Genomic DNA, 20,544 nt, shown 5'->3' with positions numbered 1-20,544 from the left:
GATATGTTTGCCACTGAGACCTGATTGTTCCTACTTGGTATGGGCTTAAATGATTCATTCTCAGCTACAAAACTGAAGTCAGAACAAAAATACTTGAGTAGTGCATATATTTCTATATTTTGCTTTTGTTTCCGTAGCTTTGTTCTGTTTTTTCTATGTCTGAAGTTAAGCATAACTTTGTCTCCTTCAGTTCCTTTGTTTCATGTAGGAACTGAGGTGGCAACTGCTCCTGCCCAGGAGCAGGATCAGAGTGGAAGCGTGGCCCCTGTTGCACGTCTGCTGAAATTTTGCTCCCTCGCTTTGCAGGAGGTCTCATGAACCCGTGGCGGCGGCGCTGGTGTGTCCTGAAGAACGAGGCCTTCATGTGGTTCCGCACCAAGCAGGAGGCCCTGAAGTCAGGCTGGCTCTACAAAAAAGGCGGAGGAATGTCAACGCTTTCACGCCGCAACTGGAAGCGCCGCTGGTTTGTGCTTCGAGAATCCAAGCTGATGTATTTTGAGAATGATAGTGAGGAAAAGCTGAAGGGGACTATTGATATCAGAAGGGCAAAGTGAGTACAAAAATAAATCCCTTTGGTCCCTAGTATTCGCTCTCTAAACCAGTAGTGAAGGGTCCAGTTCTGCTGTTCATCGGCCTGCATATCTCCCATGGTGCTTGGAGAATCAGAAACAAAGGAAGGAAAAGACAATTACAGCATCTAGTTTTACTCTGGAGGGAGTCTGCAATTACTTGATGGTTCTTTTCCTAGTCTTGCATTTTGTAATCCAGCAGAAGCTCTTTCCAAGCCATGGATGGAGCCAGACCAGGAGGGGCTAATTAAGTACATACCCCATGCATTCTCTCCTACCCAGACTCCATCTGTTTTCTGGCTTCTCCAGGCATTTCACAGAGGTATTATGAGGCTCACAGCGGGATTTGAATTTGGCAGCATGTACTGTGCCTTTTCCTGAGTCCTGAATGCTCTTTCTGCTGCCGTAGTCAATTCCTCAGCTCCTGCGGTAAGAAAGGACAAACTGGTCACCTATTAGCATTATGTGGACCTGTAAAATGCTAAAAAGAATGGCACACCCGCCTTTGTGAGCAGATCTCTGTATCAACCTCCCTTTTATCTCTTCTTCCATTTAGTCTGCTGGTGTCTTGAAAATCCATGTAATGCCTTAAGCTTTGGTTTTTAACTGTACAAATCTTTTAAAACATCTTGATGTATATTGGCTGAATTTTGTATTTCTGTCAGAGTTACAAGCCATCTGAACAAGTGATTTCCCTTCTGTGTAGTGGAAGGGCATGATGTGAAAGAACCGACCAGATGGAATTCAGGCCTGTGAAAGGTTTTTAGCTTTGGCTCTTGTGCTTTCTTGTGTTCCAGAGAGATTGTGGATATTCATGAAAAGGAGAATGCCTTGGACATTGTGACAGAAGACCGAGTTTACCACATTGTTGCAGAGTCACCAGAAGATGCCAGGTACAACAGGGAGTTCTGTTAGGTTTGTTCATTCAGTGCAGGTCTGACCCAGGTACTCATGGGAGAGTTTGAGAAACATAATAAATTCCCTTTTGCTGGAGAAAAGGGGGGGATTTGTTCCAGAGCGCCATTTCGGGCTTCCTGGGACATACCCCACCTACTTTGGGGACTTGATGTTACAGCTACCGAGGTTGTGGTTCAGCCTGCCAGTCACAGGACTGCCAGCCTCTCATGTGGCTGTGAGCATGCTGAATTCAAGGGTTACTTCAGCAGACACACAAACCTTAATATAAACTGGAACATCTAATGGCTGATTTATTTATTTAATGGAATCTTGAATCAAACAAGAAGTCTATTCATGTTGTCTGTAAATGATTGCGAGAGCAGCTGGGTTTTGTCCAGGAGACAGAAAAAAGGCTGCAGCTTATCAGAGTCTGTAGTGTCATCTGATAAAATCTTCCCAGTGCAAAGCAAACAAGTGACTCATGTCCTTCCTTCTTGGCATCCTGGCCAGACAGCGGGAATCAGTTGTTTAAGGGCAGGTTGGACAACCTGTCCTGGCTGTGCAAAGCCAAGTTAAGAGGTTACTGTCCCCAGCCACTCAGGTCTTCCCTCTTCTACCACTTTTGCTGAGGTTTCTGCTGTCTCAGCCCTGACAGGGTAACTGTTTCTCTGATCTACTGATTCTGTGAAGTTATATAGGGAATATTATTGTTTTGTTTGGTGTATGGAAAGAAAGGGGGAAGAATTGCAGTTTAACAGAAATTGACTGAAGAACAGCCACATGGACAAGAAACAGGTGAATTTAGGGGACCGGTAGCAGAAGGAACAATAACTTCTTAGCCCAGAACTTCCACAACTGCAGTAGGCATGCCCTAAGATAACACTGCAGAATTGTTAGGACAAGTGTGAACCAAATGTGGCCTCTGTCTATGCCCTGTCAGTCTCTGTTCTGAGGGAGAAGAAAGCACCACCACTCGCAGTAGCAAAGGGCAGATAAGCAGATGTCATAGAGTATCCAGTCTGAGAATCCTCCATGAAGTATAGATGTTTGCTGATCTCACTGGAAGCTGCAGATAAGAATCTGCTTTTTCTGCAACAGCGATTAGCCTCCAGATACGTCTGTAGGAGAAGCCCTTTGACAGGCAAAAAACTTAACTTCAGATTCACTTATAAACAAACCCATGATTAATTGCCAGCCACATGACTTTCGAGTTTATTAGCAGATCAGAGAGAGACTAATCAAGAAGGCTCCCAGGCGTCTCTAAGATTCTAGTCCAGGAAGATTCCCAACAAACCCTGTTTTTACAAGTACTGTATGCTCTTCTCAGCCTGCTGGCATGGGCTCCCTGTATAGCCACTGCCTATTTAGAGTTCCTTGAATAACAAGTAGAAAAACTGGATTTTGCAGGAGCAGCTGTCAGTGGGTTGAAGAACGTGCACAGAATTTTCATGGATAAATAAGGAGGAAGGAAGACATTAGGATCTGGTATGATCAGCCCAAGAGATATTTTGTGGCATAGTACTCAGGAAATTGTGAATGAAGAAATTTTCCCAGTGGCGTCTTTCCAGGTTCCTTGATCGTGTTCTCAAGCCAGTTTCACTACCGAAAGTTTAATTCTGATTCTGTTTTGATTGGCAGCGGTTGGTTTAATGTCCTGAGCCGAGTGCACAGCGCTACAGCACAGCAGCTGAGGGAAATGCAGGATGAACAGGCCAATCCAAAGAATGCTGTGGTGAGTTACTGTGCAACCAGCCTGTGGGCATGCTTGGAGCCCACTGTGTTTAACTATTTGTGCATGTTTTCCCAGCACATGCACTGCTGTACTTCATGAGCAGTATAAGAAAGTTGGACAGTAATTAGAAAGAAACAGCAAAGCTGATAGCAAAGAGGGTAAGCAGTGGGGAACATGGTGCTTTTGGTGGGTTGCTCAGCTTGATCACAGATAGCTCTTTTTGGTTGGAGGAGAAGAGGGAGGCTGCCTCATGCGGATAAAATGTCTTTGGATGGGGCTAGTCTGGGTCACAGTTATTCCAGACAGAAGATAGCAGTTGGGAAGAACAGTGTATTTACGTATTTTGCCAGTACAGAGATAATAGCTAAGGTTATTTCAGACCTTCATGATACTCTCTGGAAACTTGTAACTGTTTTTCCTCCAGTCCTGTGAAGCCCTTGCACATCTTATGCTGTTTAGGGAGCAAAGATGACTCACTTGTGCCTTTCTTGTATGTTCATTTGTACTCAAGCTATTGGAATTCAGAGGAATGGTTTCAATTCCAATTCTATTCACAAAGGAGGATGCCTGTAATCTAAAATGGAATCTGTGTCTTCTTCATGCTACAGGGAACCCTGGATGTTGGGCTTATTGACTCTGTCTGTGCCTCAGACAATCCTGATAGGTACGTACAGCAATCTGACCATCCCTTAAATCAGAAACTCCCTACAGTATTTTTGTGGGTAGGTCCAGGTTTCCTGTGGGGTTTGTATTTGTTTAAACTCCTAGATCTTTTCTCCAAGCAAATAAACATAGCTGAAATCTTCAGCTTGTTTCAAGCAATGTCACTTCATAGGCATGAAGTCCATATACGTATTGTCTTCAAGTCAAAGTTTCTCCTTCAACTCCTAAAGTGAAAACAGCATAATCTCGATGCTAAAAAATTACCTGTTATCAGCACTGATCAAATATGTCCAGCAAAAGCAACACTTCCATTTTTTCAACAGAGTAACTTTGAGTTAATCTTGTAAATGTAGGGGAAAGAAACAGCATTGTGGAAGAATAATGGATGAATTTACAAATCTGTGTTATTCTTGGTATCTTTTCCATGCAACAGAGCACAGACCTTTAGTTAGTTTCAGAGAAGAGATGATGGGACTTTTCATATCACTTTATGTTAACATTTAATTATTTCCCACATGTTAACAGGTTCAGCCAGGGCAAAGATACTTACCACAGTGCTGAAGTAAAATATTAGCTATTAAGTTACTTACCTCTGTGGTCTGGGCTTTTTTTCCTTACACAGGTTGCTAGGACTTTGTAGTTACTAGTTCAGAAAATTCATTTCAGAAGTGAACTAGGATTTCATTGATCAAAACATTTTAGGCAGTTCTCAGCCTGTACTCCTCATAAGTAATCTGTGTAGCAGTGAAAACTAGGAACAAATAGTAAGCTGAACAGTCAAAATTTGTTTATATATGTGCTGAGGTATGCTTTTACTGGAGTATCAATGTTTGAAGCAATGTTAAACAAATTCTGAGGAGAATGCTTATTCTCCACCAACATTTTTATGGAGCTTATTTTTATCTTGCATAGGTTTATGCATTTTTCTAACAGAGCTTCATTGCACCTTTTGCTTCGTACTTGCATTCTACTTTTCAAATTCTCTGTTTACGGGAAGGTAAAATGACTTTGGGTGTGCTGTGAGTTATTTGCATGGTTATGACTAATTTTAATGCTTTTGTTTTCTGGCAGACCGAATTCTTTTGTGATCATCACAGCCAATCGCGTGATTCACTGCAACAGCGACACTCCTGAGGAGATGCATCACTGGATCTCCCTGCTGCAGAAACCGAAAGGCGAATCCAAGGTCGATGGCCAGGAATTCCTTGTGAGAGGTGAAAGGAAATACATGCAATTACATGTGAAACTCATCTTCTGCTTATAGTCTGACAGGGAGATTTGATTGTTGCTGACTTGGGATTAGCAGCTCCCCAAACACTGCCATTCTCTGCCCCCCTCCAGCTTCCTGCCTGCTGCTTGCCACATCACATGTGTGCTAGCCCTGGCTTTTATGTAATTCCCTGGCAGGTGGAAAAAAATAAGTACTTCATATGTTTAATTTTTTGATGGTAGTTCTAGCCTATTTAAACATGTCCAGTAAATGCCATCAGGGAATAGGAAAGAGCATAGCTGCTGATGAGGAGCAGCTGGCTTAGATGGACTATAACATGACACTGTGGCTTTTGTTGTCAGCTCAGTTCCTTCTGACACCTGTCATATAGAGAGGGAGGGAGAGAGATCTTTGTGGGATTGCTGCTGTCCTCTAGCTAAGCTAACTAACTTGATTGTGGTAAACATACCACAATCATTTCTCTGAGGTGAGAAAAATTCTCTGAGGTTGAGCAAAAGGTTTAAATTACGTTTTTAGTCAGAGCTTAGTTGAAGATGGCAGAGCATGAGTAAGCATCACATATATATTGCAAAATATTCCCCCATTTATCTTAAAATATTTTTAAATTTCCTCTATACTTTGAGCTCATCACATGGTCTGAAATGTATGAAGACACTTATGATCCAGTCTGTGGAAAGCAAGTGCATGAGCAAATTGCCTTGCATCTTCCAGAAATGTCTGTGAAGGAATAAAGATCTGAGAGTGGTTGTGGCAAGGCAGAAGGACAGGAAGAAAAGGGTCACCAAAATGTGGCAAAAGCCTTTGACCTGAGTTGTAAAAACTTCAAGGAGATGGAATGATACAAAGGAGACTGACATCTGACAACAGTTTTAGTGCCTTGACTTCAAAATACTTAATTGCAAGGCAACAGTTCCTTTTACCTGGTGGTGTTCATTAGTTAAAAAGGAATGATCCTTTGCAAAGTCAGTGTATGCTCTGCTCTTCATAATAAGATGTCTGTGTGACAGCAGTGCAGCCACAAAGGCATATATTCAGGAAGGTCTGTCTCTGTCTTCTCTTTATATGGAGCCTCTTGTTTCAGTCCCACGTTTTTTGAACATTCTGCCTTGTGGGTGGACATTGCTTTTTACACCTCTGAGTAGAAAACTGTCTTTTTGACAGCTTTAGCAGTGCAGGCTGTAATTTTTTTCTGTTAAAGTATTGAATTCTCTTGATCTTTTTAATTTTTTTTCTTTATTTTGCGACAAATCTAAAATGATAGTGAGATTATTTGTCCTGCCCATGAGAGCAAGAGATGCACGTAGTGACATGTTTGCGTTTCTGTGCTAGGCTGGCTTCATAAGGAGGTTCAGAGCAGCAACAAGATGTCCTCTCTGAAGATGAAGAAGCGCTGGTTTGTTCTGACCAACACTGCCCTTGACTACTACAAGTCATCCGAGCGCACGGCTGCCAAGCTGGGGACGCTCGTGCTCAACAGCCTCTGCTCCGTAGTGCAGCCTGACGAGAGGGTCTTCAAAGACACAGGTGAGAGGGAGAAAGTGGTGAAGAGCAGACTCCAGGTGTGCAGTTCCTGAAGAGGGGATGGTGCAGGACTGCAGTGGTGTGTTGTGTTGAGAAGGCAGTTATCTTGGTGTCGTCTGAGGCTTTGTGTCTGCCTGCAAACATCTCTGCCCGTGGAAACTGTAAGAGATTTGCAAAGAGACAGGGAACAGTGTGCAAGTGACTGTAAGTGTCTCACACCTGACAGAGGTACACAGTGCTAGTGTTTCTCGCTGAGTAGAGTCACTGCTTACTTACCTCAGTGTTCCCCAAGCAGGGTAATAGGTGTGAGTTCCTGTAGTTGACACTAATTATTGGTATATCTCCAGAACTGTCACCTTGTAGCATGACCTACATTTGTCTCGGGGGTCAGTGCTAACCTCTTAAATAGCAGCTATCCCATACACTGTAAGGCTTTGTTATAGCATCACTCAGCTTGATAGAAACAAAAGATGACAAAGGCCTGTGTTTGATTTCTGTGCAATGTGATGGAATTCCAGGAAGGCAGGATCTGGCATGATCCTCCATTGCCTGCCTTAGGAGTTTGGAAGGGAACCCAGATTATAGAGTAAAGGGTGAATCCCCCTTACAGAGATTGTGAACCTTAGAAAAAGACTTGAAATACTGGACATCGGAGTACTGGAGTTGCTTGGGATACCTTTTAAAGGGGCTAGAAGCTGGAAGTACTTAGTGAAATGAGATGAGAGGAAATTTATTCTGCTCATTCACAAGAAATTGTCCACATTTTTGGTATCAACAGATGTCTAGGGCTGCCTTTAGCAGATAGAATTGCCATCACCTTGACGTGTTCTCTCAGGTTGTCAAACACATATTTTTTAAAGTTCTGAGAGTTGATTTGGCAGTCTGACTGGATGCTATGTGTAGAGCGGTCATTTTCCAAGTGATTAACAGGACAGTGTAGCCCAAATGATGTCTGTGAAAGTGAGCTGCCTGGTTGGCAGGCAGGTAGTCAGGTTACACTGCAAGAGACTTGCATCTTGGAAAGCTGTCTTTGTGCCAGTCTGGATTGGGACTTTCCTATTGATAAATATATTTTGGGAATGGGGATGTTAATGTCTACCTAGTGGATTTTAACCAGACACACCATATGTTGTTACCAAAGCAGCAAGGGTTTTCATCAGCCACAAGCTACAGGCTTTGATTATTAAGAGAATCAGTGATCTCTTAATAATTAAGTCCAACCATTAGTCTAACATTGTCAAGTCCACCACTAAGCCATGTCCCTAAGTGCCACATCTACACATTTCTTAAATGCCTCCAGGGGTGATGACTCAACCACTTTCCTGGACGGTCTGTTGACAACCCTTTCCTCTTGTCCTATTGCTTGTTGCTTGGGAGAAGGGACAGACCCCTACCTGGCTACAGGTCCTTTCAGGTAGTTGGAGATAGTAATAAGGCCCCCCCTGAGCCTTATTTTCTCCAGGTTGAACACCCCCAGCTCCCTCAGCTGCTCCTCACAGGACTTGTGCCCCAGGCCCTTCTCTGGCTCCATTGCTGTCCTTTGACACCCTGATCCGTACCTTTATCTGCTCCATATCCTTCCTCGGTATTGAGCCCGGACTGATGGACCTGTAGTTCTCCAGATTCTCCTTCTTGCCCTTCTTGTAGGTGAATGTCACGTTTGCTGACCTCTAGTCAACTACATGATATGGAAGCTGGTTTCACCTTCCACCTTTGTTTCTCCTCAGGCTACTGGAACATCATCGTCCATGGGCGAAAGCACTCGTACAGACTGTACACGAAGCTGCTGAATGAAGCCATGCGCTGGGCCTCTGCCATTCAGGGTGTCATTGACAGCAAAGTTCCCATAGAAACACCTACCCAGCAGCTCATTCGTGACATCAGGGTAGGTGGCATCCTGCTAATTCCCACATGAGCTGGGAGCAGCCAGACCACCACTGGCCTAACCCAGTCACTGCTGAGAATGTGGCACAAAATGGGGTTGCTGTCTTAAGGGGAAAATGAAAAAGAGTAAAAAATTAAACGTACACAACTGTGCAACAAAAAAAAATAAATCAAGTATTACATAAATTTTATTTTGTTACTTTGTTATTATGATTTTTTTGTTATTATTTATTATTATGAATTTTATTTTGATATGCGTAAGTCTGGACTATGACTCTGTGCAGTTAAAAATTGCATACAGAACCATCAAGTATTTGCAAATCTCTGCTCCATCCTTTCCACTCCTAAGCATCCCCCAGACACAAATAGAAAAAAATCCATTCCTACCAGCCATCTGACTTTGAGGTACCCTAAAGTTCTCTTCATACCTTAGGCTTGTATGGTTAAACATCAGAGTAAAGGGTGGAAAGACAATATCCTTCAAAATAGCAGAAATTGTACTACAGGAGTAATTTTTGAAAAGAAACTTGCCAGAAACTTTGGCAAATAAACCTAGAATCATTTAAGGAGACCCACCATAGCATATTTCGGAAGAAACGTGTTCGTGATGACCTCTAAACTACATGCAATTAACTAGTTCATATTTAGGAAGAAAGAGCTGGGACTGATTGATTGTAGAGAATATTGGAAAACTTCAGCTCAGGGTTCAAGGACAAATGGAACAAAATGTATCGTTAGGGAAGGAGTATAGGACAAAATGCAGAAGAGTGTGATCCAGTGTGTATGATAGTGACAGGCCTGGATTTTGAACACCATGGAGCATTTTGGTTGTTCCTCCTGTAAACACATGTAGTACAACCTGACAAGTTGAGAACAGGCTCATTATTACATACTGAAAATGGTTGATCTGTGGTCAGAAAGTCCATTAACCCTATCCTGTTAAAAGCTTGAAGGATATAGGAGAGAGGGATCATGCCATATGTATTACACAAGCCACGCTTGAAGGCAAGATTCTGTGCTTGGTGACCTGTGGGATGATGTAGCCTGGCTGTTCTTGTGTTTAATTTTCAGAAATAATGTACAGGGTAATTTTTAGATATGGATTATGCTTTGATAGCTTAGTACCCCATGGCACCTCCAGAAATTTAGACAAAGGTGGTTGAGCTTGAACCTAAATGTATAAGGGCATCCTGCCAAGGACTGTGCATATTTGAGGATAATTATTTTTTCTTTCTTTTCCAGGAAAACAGCACAAACTTTGAAGTAGTGGAACAGACGTATAGGAGGAACCCAATCTTGCGATACACCCAGCACCCCTTGCATTCCCCCCTGCTCCCACTACCCTATGGAGATGTTAGTGTCAACTGTAAGTATTTTACCCAAGTGACAGAATCCTCTCACATTTGGAGGGTCACTGAGGAGCCTGAGCACCACAAAATGGGCCTGTAAGCTCTCTCTGTGCAGGTGAAGTCTGTTTGGGGCAGTGAAGCCCACAGGGTTCAGGGAGGGAGCAGTCCCTTTCTCTCTCCCTGTCTTCTCTGGAGTATGTTCTGTGTCCACTGCCTCTCATCATGGGAACACTGAATCTTAAAGTAAATGGGGGCAGATAGTTTATCATTCATCCAGGGGACATGCAGCCTGTGATCCTTTAGCCACAACTGGGTTGCGAGTGGCTCCAGTGGAAATACTGTAGCAGGATTACATCTTGCAGCTGGCAGTGGGGTAGTGTTTCTACAGAAGGTGCTGTAAAACCAGACTAAACGAATCCTTTTTCTCAAATGCGTCAGAAACATGAAAGAGCTAGAGTGATGGGCCACCAGAAAACCAAAGTGATTTGCTGATGATTACAGACTGTTTGACATATTGAAACTGAAAGCTGGTGAAGAACTATAGAAGCGCGTCTCATGTGGAGTGACTGAGTCACAGAATCTTTTAAGAAATTAATTTCCATCAAAGCAATGTATATAGGAAAATCAGTCTGCCACATAGGTAGTGATCTAGCTGTGCTTAGGAAAGTGAACATCAATTTACATAGCTTTATGAAAATGTGAACTCTAGTGGTGAGTACAGAAACAAAACGGCTAACGTGAGGTTTTGAAAGCTTAGAAAAGGAAAAATAAAGTCTTTGTGCAGCTGTATTGATATATCATGCACCTGCATCTTGAGTACAGGATACAGTTTTGCCTTCTACATCTCATCAAAGATACAGGAGATGTAAAAACCTGCCTAAAGATGATCAAAAGTACAGAAGAACTTGCCTACAATTAAGTGACTTAATAGAGGGCAGAATTCTTCAGCCACAAAATGAAGTTTTTAGGGCCAGAATATTGTCAAGGAGAAAGTGAAAGGGTATTAGCTGCTTGCTGTCTGTCACAAGGATCTAATTACATGGCAGATTAAAAGCACAGAAAAAATAAATTCTGAAATACAGAAAAATTACAGAGCAAGCACTTACACTGTGGAACTTACTGTATAGAGCTGTGTCTGTATTGTACAGTTAATACATGGCCACTGGGGAAGCAATTGCTGTACAGGAGATTCAGAAGGACCTAAAGCCCCAGAGATGGGCAAAGGAGAATGCAAGCCTGCATCTGAATGGTATCACACGTGTCTGAGCAGTTCAAAAAGCAGACATTTAGGTGCTCAAAAAACTGAAGTTTTGGTCTAAGCATTTTAAATCTAAACAATAGCTATAAGTTGCATTTGTGGTACAGCAATTTGCCTAAGTTCTGTGTTGGCTCAGGGGTCAAAGCTAATACAGGCACAACACAGAATTTTGGAATTACACAGGTCAGGCTTGAGTGGCTGCATTCAGGTACCTCAGTTGCAGACACTGAAGCCTGAACTAGATTTCAGTGCTCATTTCCATTAAAACATGACTCTGCTTTTCTGCACAGTATATGCAGAAATGGATTGGCAGTGGTGCCAAATCAGATGTTAGCAAATACTAATTAAAACTGCATTTGAGCATTTTGAGAGGAAGCATTAATAAACTTCAACTATAAGTTCAGGATATGAGCTAATGCTCAGGTTGCTGTTCTTCTGTGACAGATTAGTATAGTTAATTGTAGTGCTGCTGGGCCAGTAGAAAATGAGGGAGATGCTCATCTCTTGTCACCTTTGTGATTGTTCCCCAGTGCAACAAGAGAAGGGTTACAGCAGCTTACAGGATGAAGCAGTGAAGATCTTTAACTCCCTTCAGGAAATCGAGACAGTGTCTGACCCCATACCCATTATCCAAGGCATCCTGCAGACCTGCCATGATTTAAAGCCCCTTCGTGATGAGGTGTACTGTCAGCTCATCAAGCAAACCAACCACATGCCACATCCCAACAGTGCTGGGAACCTGCACCACTGGCAGCTGATGACATGTATGAGCTGCACTTTCCTGCCCAGCAGAGGGATCCTGCGCTACCTCAAGTTCCACCTCCGAAGGTAAACGTCCCTTCCATTTGCAGCCTGTTTCCGTTTACTCTGCTGATCTTTGCTGCCTGTTGTAGTTACCTGTCTCACCCTCTTGCTGTGCAAACATCTTCCTGTGGTGTTCCAGCCTCCTACCATTGCAGTTCTTGCCACCAGCTGTTCTATGTATTCAGACTCTCCCCCTTGTCACCCGTCTGTTGTGCCAGAAGGATGTGGAATGTGAGTTACCCAAACAGAATACCATGAGACTGTGTTGCAGTGGGTTTACAGCTGATGACCTGCTGCTTACTAATGTCCATATAAACATTATCACCCTGCAGGAAAGGTGAGGGACTGTACTTTCATACTCAAGGAAATACATACTACCTTGCAGCTGGCACAGGCAAAAAGCATACTATGGAGTAGGAGAGACACTGTAAATCCAATTTATAATTTTTCAAGGTTTGTTGAATTAAGCACGTAATGCTTGCAATTTTTATTTTTAATCTGTTTTAACCTCCCATTTTCGTGAATTAAATCAGTTACATTTCTTCCCAAGTCATCTTCAGCATCTAATGCAGCTTTACAAAGCAATATGCTCTGGGGCTGAGCTGCAGCCGTGTAGCCTCGCTCCATTCTTAATAACGAAAAAGGTCAATAAAATCTATTTGATTTCTTCCAGGCTAGGAAAGAGTGAGATGAGATTTTGTCAATACACCAAATATCTACATCCAGGGCCTGGGTCTGAGATGCTGAAGAATACTCTGTGTAGGCATTTCATTGTTTTATCACTGGAGTTGCAGATAATGTTATACTTAGACCTGCTGGCCTTGGAGGGAAGAAAACCACGTACAGGCATCTGCTTTCTATCTTCTTAATTCTCAAGCATACTGTAAAACTGGCTAAAACACAGCCAGTAAATAAAAAAAAAAGCAAAACCATTAAGAATAAATGAAAAAAGTTTACATTTGGTTTCATAGTTTTTATTCTCAGTTTTGTAAATTCAGCTAGTCAATCCTGCTATCTTCAGCTGTCACTAAACTCCTGAAAATTTGAACTGCTTATTTCATGCATTGCTGAGAAATGGCACTGAAGTTACTTTGAAATGACTAGTATGTATGGTTTAGGAAATGAGCTTGGTTTTTGTGTGGTTGCACTTGACATCAGCCTCTCTATCAAACTCTTTACTTGCAGTAGTCTAATTTTTAGGGTAATGTATTGTTTACTGTGTAATGGGGTTTTTTTGCTTCTCTTTACAATTAGGGTAAAAGACCTCTTTCCAGACTCAGAAATAGACAGGTATGCACAGTTCATAAGCGATTCCCTGAAGAGAACAAAGACGAGGGAGTTTGTGCCCTCCCAGGAGGAAATACAGGCTCTCCTCACCCGTGAGGAAATGACCACAACAGTGTATTGCCATGGTGGTGGCTCCTGCAAAATAACCATCAACTCCCACACCAGCGCCGGGGAGGTAATGCATGAGTAGCATTAACCAGATGTGAGCACGTCTGTGTCTGGAGAGTGGATCTGTTGAAGGGACACCCTTTCCCCCTTCATTTCCAATTTATCTTTTTTTTTTTTTTTAAATTACAGCTTTTTTTGCTATATGTTTGGGGAATGTTCAGCATATTCTACAAGGCTAGTGCCCAGGTTGTAGAATATCACCTGACTGACAACCATGCTGCAAAATCTAAACACTTCTGGTGTTCTGCCCTTTGTCTGAGGACTTGCTAAACAGAGTTTTCTGGACAAGTGGACAAGGAGAGAGTCCAGTTCATAATGGAATCCTTCTGAGAGGGATAACTTAATCATTAGCAGGTCACAAGCAGGATTCCAGGTTTCAGTACTTATGTCTGTGAAAACATTAGTGCTAAACAGAAGAAAAAGTGGAATTGTTACTAGAGGAACTGAGACTGTCATCATGACATATGAATACAGTATGTGCCTGTATCTTGTGCAGAATTCTAATTCCCCTGTCCTTGAAAGGGTCATGAAGATTGAGAAGATTCAGAGAAGAAAAGTGAGGATGATCAAATATAAGTAATGACTTCATTGCAGGGAATGATCTTTTAGGGTTAGAATTGTTTAATCTGAAAACATGGTAATAAAGGGAGAAATGTGATGGAGATGTATGAAATGATAGGTATCCTGAAGAGGTACTGATTCTTTATTGTGAAAGGAGGAGTGATGCCTACTGTGTGATGTGTCTGATTTTGCAGGTGGTTGAGAAGCTGATCCGAGGGTTGGCAATGGAGGACAGCCGGAACATGTTTGCACTCTTTGAACATAATCAGCAGGTTGACCGTGCTGTGGAGAGTCGGGTGATTGTGGCTGATATCCTGGCCAAGTTTGAGAGGTAAAAGAATGTTTCATAAAACCTTTAATTCCTAGTTGGATGTAACACTGGATTTCAGAACCCAGGATTACCTTCAGATTGTAGTTGCCCTGTGGACATTACAGTACCATTGTATTTCTCCTTACTGTTTTTTTCCCTTCTCATTTTCTTTTCTATCTTACAGACTTGCTGGCTCTGAAGAAGAAGAGGAGGAAGGACAGTGGCAACTGTATTTTAAGCTATATTGCTTCTTGGATATTGAGAATGTTCCCAAAGATGGGGTGGAATTTGCCTTCATGTTTGAGCAGGTAAGCTAACTCTGGGAGAATGATTTTGTTTCCAGGGTGGCAAAAGCACACAAGAGGATACAGAAAACTGGTTTACCTTTCATTGGAAGTGGGAATGCTGGTTGTAACAGAAGAATTTGGTGTGTTGGATTTTTGCCTGTAATCTACTAAGCAGATGACCATTCTCGGGAAGATGGGTATTAGAACAAAAGCAAGAAAAACTAACAAAGGCTTAAAAAAATGGAAGATTAATGATAATTAACTTTTTTAAAACTTGGTCTTTAATTTTAGAAGGCAGAGAAATTTGGGTAATGATACAAGAGAATCACTAGAAGTAGCTGCTTGCAGAACATAAATGTAAAGAAAACTGGAAAATCTATCTCTCTGGAAATCAGCTTGCAAGAACAGCACATCACTGGGGTGTTACCAGAACTAACTATGAAACCTATCTTTTGGGCAATTTCTTTTGATTAACAGAGAGGCACTAGAAGAGTACTGCAGACAAAGGAAATGACAATGTAGTTGTCAATATTTTTCTGCTGAGTAGTCTTATTTTTTTAAGTCATTGTACTCCATAGTACAATGCTGCTGGCTAGATCAGAGATCACACTTGTATGAGAGAGCCTTGCAGCTGGCATGCACCCCAGCTGTGTGATTTGTCCCATCTGTATTACTTCTTATGAACACTGACCTCACCTCAGAAAATCATAGCTGTAGAAAATTACTGAATCTGTGTTAATGGCAGAGTCATGAAGACTAAAACTCACTGATAGTCAAATGGATGGCATGTACATCACTCAGACCATGGGTCCTTTCTTGAAATGAACATCAAGTATTGTTAGCTAGAGAATGTCTAGAAAACCATCAGGAACGACATCATGGTGCTCTGTGGAACCTCATTTGTACCAAACTCCCTGTTGACAAGGCTTTCAGTCTACGCAGCTGTAACTGGCAAAGAGAAGTAACAGTAGGAGGGTAGGTGTTACCCAGGCATTAGATGGATGTGCAAAACACCCCGTTAATAGATTTCACAGGAAACAGGCAAAGAGAAGCAAGACAATTGGTGGAGACATCAGGTGAAGGAGGAAGAGATGGGAGGTGCTTTTGTGTAATGAAACTGAGGTTGAGAGTCTTGAATTTATTATGTATAACTCTGGTATAAGCTTCACACAGGAGCTGTAGCTGGTACAGCACAAAACCAAATCGGCTCAATTCTGGTCTCTGCCATCTGTTCCAGACCTAAAATGTCTTCATTGTAGGACTTTCTGTACAGGATAGGAGCCCCTCAAAGGTCTCTGTCCTGTTCAGGCTTGCAGAAGGGGGTGTTCCCTCCATATCAACCAGTTGCAGACTTCAACATATTTTTTTACAATGTCTGCTCTGACCTCCTGAATTATGTCCATCCTGCTGGGATCAGCAGATGTCACAGGAATGTGTACGTGGACCCAGATGTGAATAAAGTGTGCTTTTGCTTTCTAATGACTTTGGGGGACTTTTTGTTTGTAGGCTCACGAAAGCCTTATAGATGGTCATTTTCCTGGGCCAGAGGACACTCTGCAGCGTCTGGCAGCTCTGCGACTGCAGTATCTTCATGGAGATTATTCCAAAATAAGCTGGACCCTTGATGGAATCTACCCAGTTAACAGACTGAAATCCAAAATACTGCACTCAACAAAGAGCAGCAGCAGTACCAGCCACACTCTGGAGAGGAGACGGACCAGCTTCCTTGAAGGGACGTTGAAGCGTGGCTTCAAGACGGGGTCTGTAAAGAAGCAGAAGGTAGAAGAGGAGCAGATGATGGAGATGTGGGTAAAAGAAGAGCTTTCAGCTGCTCGGGCAAGCATAGCACAGAAATGGACCAAGCTGCAGGGGCTCTCTCAGCATCAGGCCATGGTGAAATACATGTCCATCGTAAAGGAGTGGCCAGGTTATGGGTCAACCCTCTTTGATGTTGAGGTGAGCAATTAATAAACTCCTGTAACCACAGCTGAGGAGTATTTTGGATATCAGTCTGGAGAACAGATAGAGCTGTGTGTAACACATTGCTCAGCAGCAGAAGGGAAATTGGGGAACTGGATGCATTTTGCCTTAGTAATCTCAGGGAAAGCCTGCAGTACCCACAATACCCAAGAGTTACTACACAGAGAGCACATAGCAGGCAAGGTGGGGGCATCCTGGTACTTAAGAAAGTGGTGGATAGTGAAAGCAAAAGGAAAACAAAGCTCTGTTATTCTTGCCCACAAGAGGTGCAGCCCTGTTCTGCAGCAGTACAACAGAAACTGTGCAGACTGGGGCATGCACAGCACTGTGCTCAGCCTGCTAGAATTGGAGTCCACAGTTCAGTTCTGTCAGTTCTGTTGCTGCCTAGGTGGATCACCATGGGAAGTTGTGTGCACTCACTATATTATCTGTAAAATAAGAAGTGGAATATTGACTTGCTACATCACTTAAAAATCTGATGAGATCTGTTAGCTATTACAATTATTTATTACTCAACTAGTATTTGACTCACAGCTGTGTCACTTCTGAGTCTTTGCAGCAGAAGTGCCTCCAGTATACCTTCTGCAGGTACCCTGGTTTGTGTATTGAATTGAAATGTCCTACAAGAGCTAGAAACAGAGGGCTTTTCCTTAAATGGAAAATTATTTGATCCTCCACTGCATTTTTGCAAAAGGTCGTGTTCCTTTTTCTGCAGTGCAAGGAGGGTGGATTCCCCAATGATCTCTGGCTTGGCGTCAGCACAGAGAATGTGTCTGTCTACAAACGAGGGGATCCTAAACCACTAGAAACTTTCCAGTATGAACACATTGTTTTCTTTGGAGCACCACAGCCCAACACCTTCAAAATTACAGTGGATGAGAGAGAAATGTTCTTTGAAACCTCCCAGGTACGTGAAAACACACAGCCACTTCAATTAAGCTTCAAGGAACAGACAGGTTTCTATGCAAGAACTCTTGACTAATGGACTACACAGCCAAGGGAAAAGATGAAGGGAGCTTAAGTCCAAAAGGCAGGGTACCTCTTCTTGAATACAGGGATGAACAAAAAAAATAGGGTGGATAGAAAGTGAAGGAGGTTGAATGGTGTTCCAGTGCATCAAGAATTCCCAGTTTTGGGCACTCTTCAGTTTGGCTAGTTTTTTTCATTCCTTTCCAGTAGATGAATGGGGAGTTTCACAAACCTTAAAAAAAAAAAACAAGATTTATTAACCCTGAAGTTGCTTTTCTTTGAGCTAAAAATATTTTTAAGTGTTGCTACAACCAAGCACAAACTTGTCAAGCCTTTCCCTTCTTACTGTCATGTTCACATTTAGTATCAACATGCAAAATTTATTGTGTCGTGACTGTGGGCAAGGGGAATCTTTTTCAGCAAAATGTCCTGTATGCCTCAGCGCACTGAGGTTTTCAGAGTGCTTATGCTGTATTACTGTGTTCTCTCCCCAGGTGGGCGAAATAATAAAGATCATGAAAGCATACATCAACATGATTGTGAAGAAACGCTGCAGTGTCAAATCAGCCACCAGTGTGGACAGTCATGCAAGCATCTGGACTAGGTGATATGGATGAACTGGCACTAGTTTAGTCATGGGTATTTGCAACTTGCCAGCACAAGTGTAGCAAAGATGTTTTTTAAGAATTCACGTGACTACTGTATTTAAACCTGAAGTGACATCTACAGTACCATAGGATTTGCACCTCTGCCCAAAGACATTAAACAGTAACAACTGTTGTTAAGTACTAATGACCCAAAACCTGTTTTCCCCTTGCTTGTTTGATGAACAATGTACCTTAAAGAAGCAAAGTCAGAAGCATCCTCCTCCTTCTCGTGTGCTCTCTGCTGCTTTCAGTATCACCTGTCATACTGGCAGAAAAATTTACAAGAATCATTTCTGCAGAACAGGAGACAGACTTAAGCTTCCTTAAGAATTTTGAACATGCAGACATCTGGGGTCATGTGATCACAGCACGGTCTGCTAAAATAGTATTTGTTTTATTTATTTTGCAAACAAATCTAAAATATAAATCACTGTGGGTTTGGTTTTTTTTTTTTTTCTTCAGAATATGCTAACCATCTGATCTGGTCTTAAAAGGAAAAAGCCTTTGTATAATTGAAGCCACATGGTCCAACAGAGAGGTCAAACCCTATATGAGAGAGCACGAAACAAAGAAACAAGTAAAAACACCCAAGGTGGTTGTTTACCTTCCAATAAAAGTTCACAGGTACACGACTGTAAAAAGTGGCACTTTCAGTTAAACTACTAAGTACTCCAGTCTAGGAGGAAATTTCTGGAAATAGCTCCACTGAAATAGACCATAAGATGCCATTCTGGGCACATTGCAAACAGCATCTGTTGCCTAAAAAATAATGACTGCTGTTCCCCTGTACAGCCCAGGAGGGGAGATTGTTTTAGTAGCATTTCCAGAAGAGCTGCTCTTCACAAACTCTAGGTATGAGATGGAGGGTGGAGATTTATGGTGAGCAGTTTGCTTGCATTAAGATCCTTCTTTCTTTAGGGGGGATTTTAGGATGACTGGGGTCCCTGAACTTTAAAGTGAACTGTTTCCTACTGAGTGAATAGGTGCCTAGATAAATTGTTGTAGGCAAGATTTTTACTTCCTCTCTACTACAGGAAGCAGATGCCAAATCCTTCATCTCCCCCAACTTTTAACAAGAACTGCTCACATCACTGGCTCCCCAGGGTCCCCATCCGGTCTCCTCTAGGTCCTTAGTCCTCAGCAGAACTTGAAAACAATGCTATTTTGCCAAAAGAACTGCTTCTTGGAGGTTTTTATAGCTACCTGCAATTTGAAGAAGCAGAATTTTTTTCTTCTCCATGAAAGACAACAGCCATCTTCAGTCTCTTCAGAAAGTTGATTTCATTGTTTAAAATATTCAGTATCAGCCCCATCATAAATCAGTTGCAGTAGCAAACAAGAAACCTAGTGTTGAGCCATTTTCTCTGACTCTCGTCTAGTCTTGGGATCCCAGAATGCAAAGGACCATTCTGTTTCTTACTGAAACTGCAGAGCTGTATGTAATACGGGCCTTGTTCCACATTTAAAATTGGCTGTCTCCATTTCTGAAGTAGCAGCAGCTAAGGCCTGTTAGCTATGAAACAGAAATGGCATAGAACAGTAGGAGTCAGTGTGCAACAGGTTCCATTCCAATTCATCATCAAATTGTGCCGTATCACTGATACTGTGTTGCAGAACACTAGTTTTGAGGGTGGCAGTACAAGAAGAAACACTGTACATAACCCCTGCTCCTCTCTCGTTTCCACTACACTGCAGCACGTGCAAACACTCTGTGCACTTGCTACACGATCAGCCTAAGAGGGTGGTCAGTGCTGTGCATCATCCCTTCAGCTGGAGTTTTGCCTTAAATAGCGTCACTGATGGATCCTACAAACACCCCCTTGTTGTCATGAGGAATAAAGAGATGACCAGGTCACAGGTGAGAGAGAACAAGAATGCAGAGGCAACCTGAGAAGCAACACTTTGTATACACTGCATACACTGGCTCGATCTCTTAATGTATCAGACTAGGCTTGATTAGCCCTGTCCTAACTCTGCACTAGCTCTACGTTCTGCCTCTTGGGTTGCTGCAGGCAGCTTGAACCCACTTGAAACATAACTCACACTACTATTTGTTGTAATTTTGCTCATTTCTATTACAGAATTCCTTCTTCTTTTTTTAATTTGTAACTGGCTTTACAAGATGAAAGTTTAATAAATTATTGGATTGCACAGGCTGTATTCACTTACAGGCATTGTGTGCCCATGTTAAGGTGTTTGCTTGGAGCTTAACACTCAGAACTTGTAAGCAAAAAGTAGGCGTCATTGGCATGAGGATACAACAGCCTTTCCTCCCAGAAGCAAATTTTGGGGTGAATAGAAAATAGTTTTCTGCTACAATGGGGAAGGTTTTTTTTCCAACTTCTGCTTTTCTCTGTGGGGCTGTGTCACACCTTTGCTCAGTGGAAGATGTCCCACAGGTTCTGAGACGGCTGTTGTCAAAGCAGA

At 42.3% G+C, this 20,544-nt stretch overlaps 1 protein-coding gene across 5 annotated transcripts in view; it reads left to right on the top strand.

The window, feature by feature from the left end:
- LOC125328675 (unconventional myosin-X-like) overlaps nt 1–20,268 on the top strand; it is an 89,180-nt gene extending 68,912 nt beyond the window's left edge. For 4 of the 5 annotated variants that reach the window (XM_048309701.1, XM_048309700.1, XM_048309702.1 and 1 more), the window contains 15 exons: nt 307–550; nt 1,367–1,462; nt 3,105–3,198; nt 3,807–3,862; nt 4,933–5,075; nt 6,422–6,616; nt 8,341–8,498; nt 9,740–9,863; nt 11,635–11,932; nt 13,163–13,370; nt 14,119–14,255; nt 14,419–14,542; nt 16,028–16,477; nt 17,217–17,408; nt 17,965–20,268. In XM_048309701.1, the coding sequence (XP_048165658.1) occupies nt 307–550; nt 1,367–1,462; nt 3,105–3,198; nt 3,807–3,862; nt 4,933–5,075; nt 6,422–6,616; nt 8,341–8,498; nt 9,740–9,863; nt 11,635–11,932; nt 13,163–13,370; nt 14,119–14,255; nt 14,419–14,542; nt 16,028–16,477; nt 17,217–17,408; nt 17,965–18,078 (2,633 nt within the window). In that variant the 3' untranslated portion in view covers nt 18,079–20,268. Of the gene's footprint in view, nt 1–306; nt 551–1,366; nt 1,463–3,104; nt 3,199–3,806; nt 3,863–4,932; nt 5,076–6,421; nt 6,617–8,340; nt 8,499–9,739; nt 9,864–11,634; nt 11,933–13,162; nt 13,371–14,118; nt 14,256–14,418; nt 14,543–16,027; nt 16,478–17,216; nt 17,409–17,964 lie in introns of those variants that run through there. The other variant, XR_007204802.1, reaches the window with a different exon arrangement.
- The last annotated feature ends 276 nt before the right edge of the window (nt 20,269–20,544 follow it).

Source organism: Corvus hawaiiensis, chromosome 7 (assembly GCF_020740725.1).
Source record: "Corvus hawaiiensis isolate bCorHaw1 chromosome 7, bCorHaw1.pri.cur, whole genome shotgun sequence".
NCBI classification, from domain to species: domain Eukaryota; kingdom Metazoa; phylum Chordata; class Aves; order Passeriformes; family Corvidae; genus Corvus; species Corvus hawaiiensis.
Note: the sequence above shows the minus strand (reverse complement) of the source record. Positions and strands in the feature narration are given on the sequence as shown.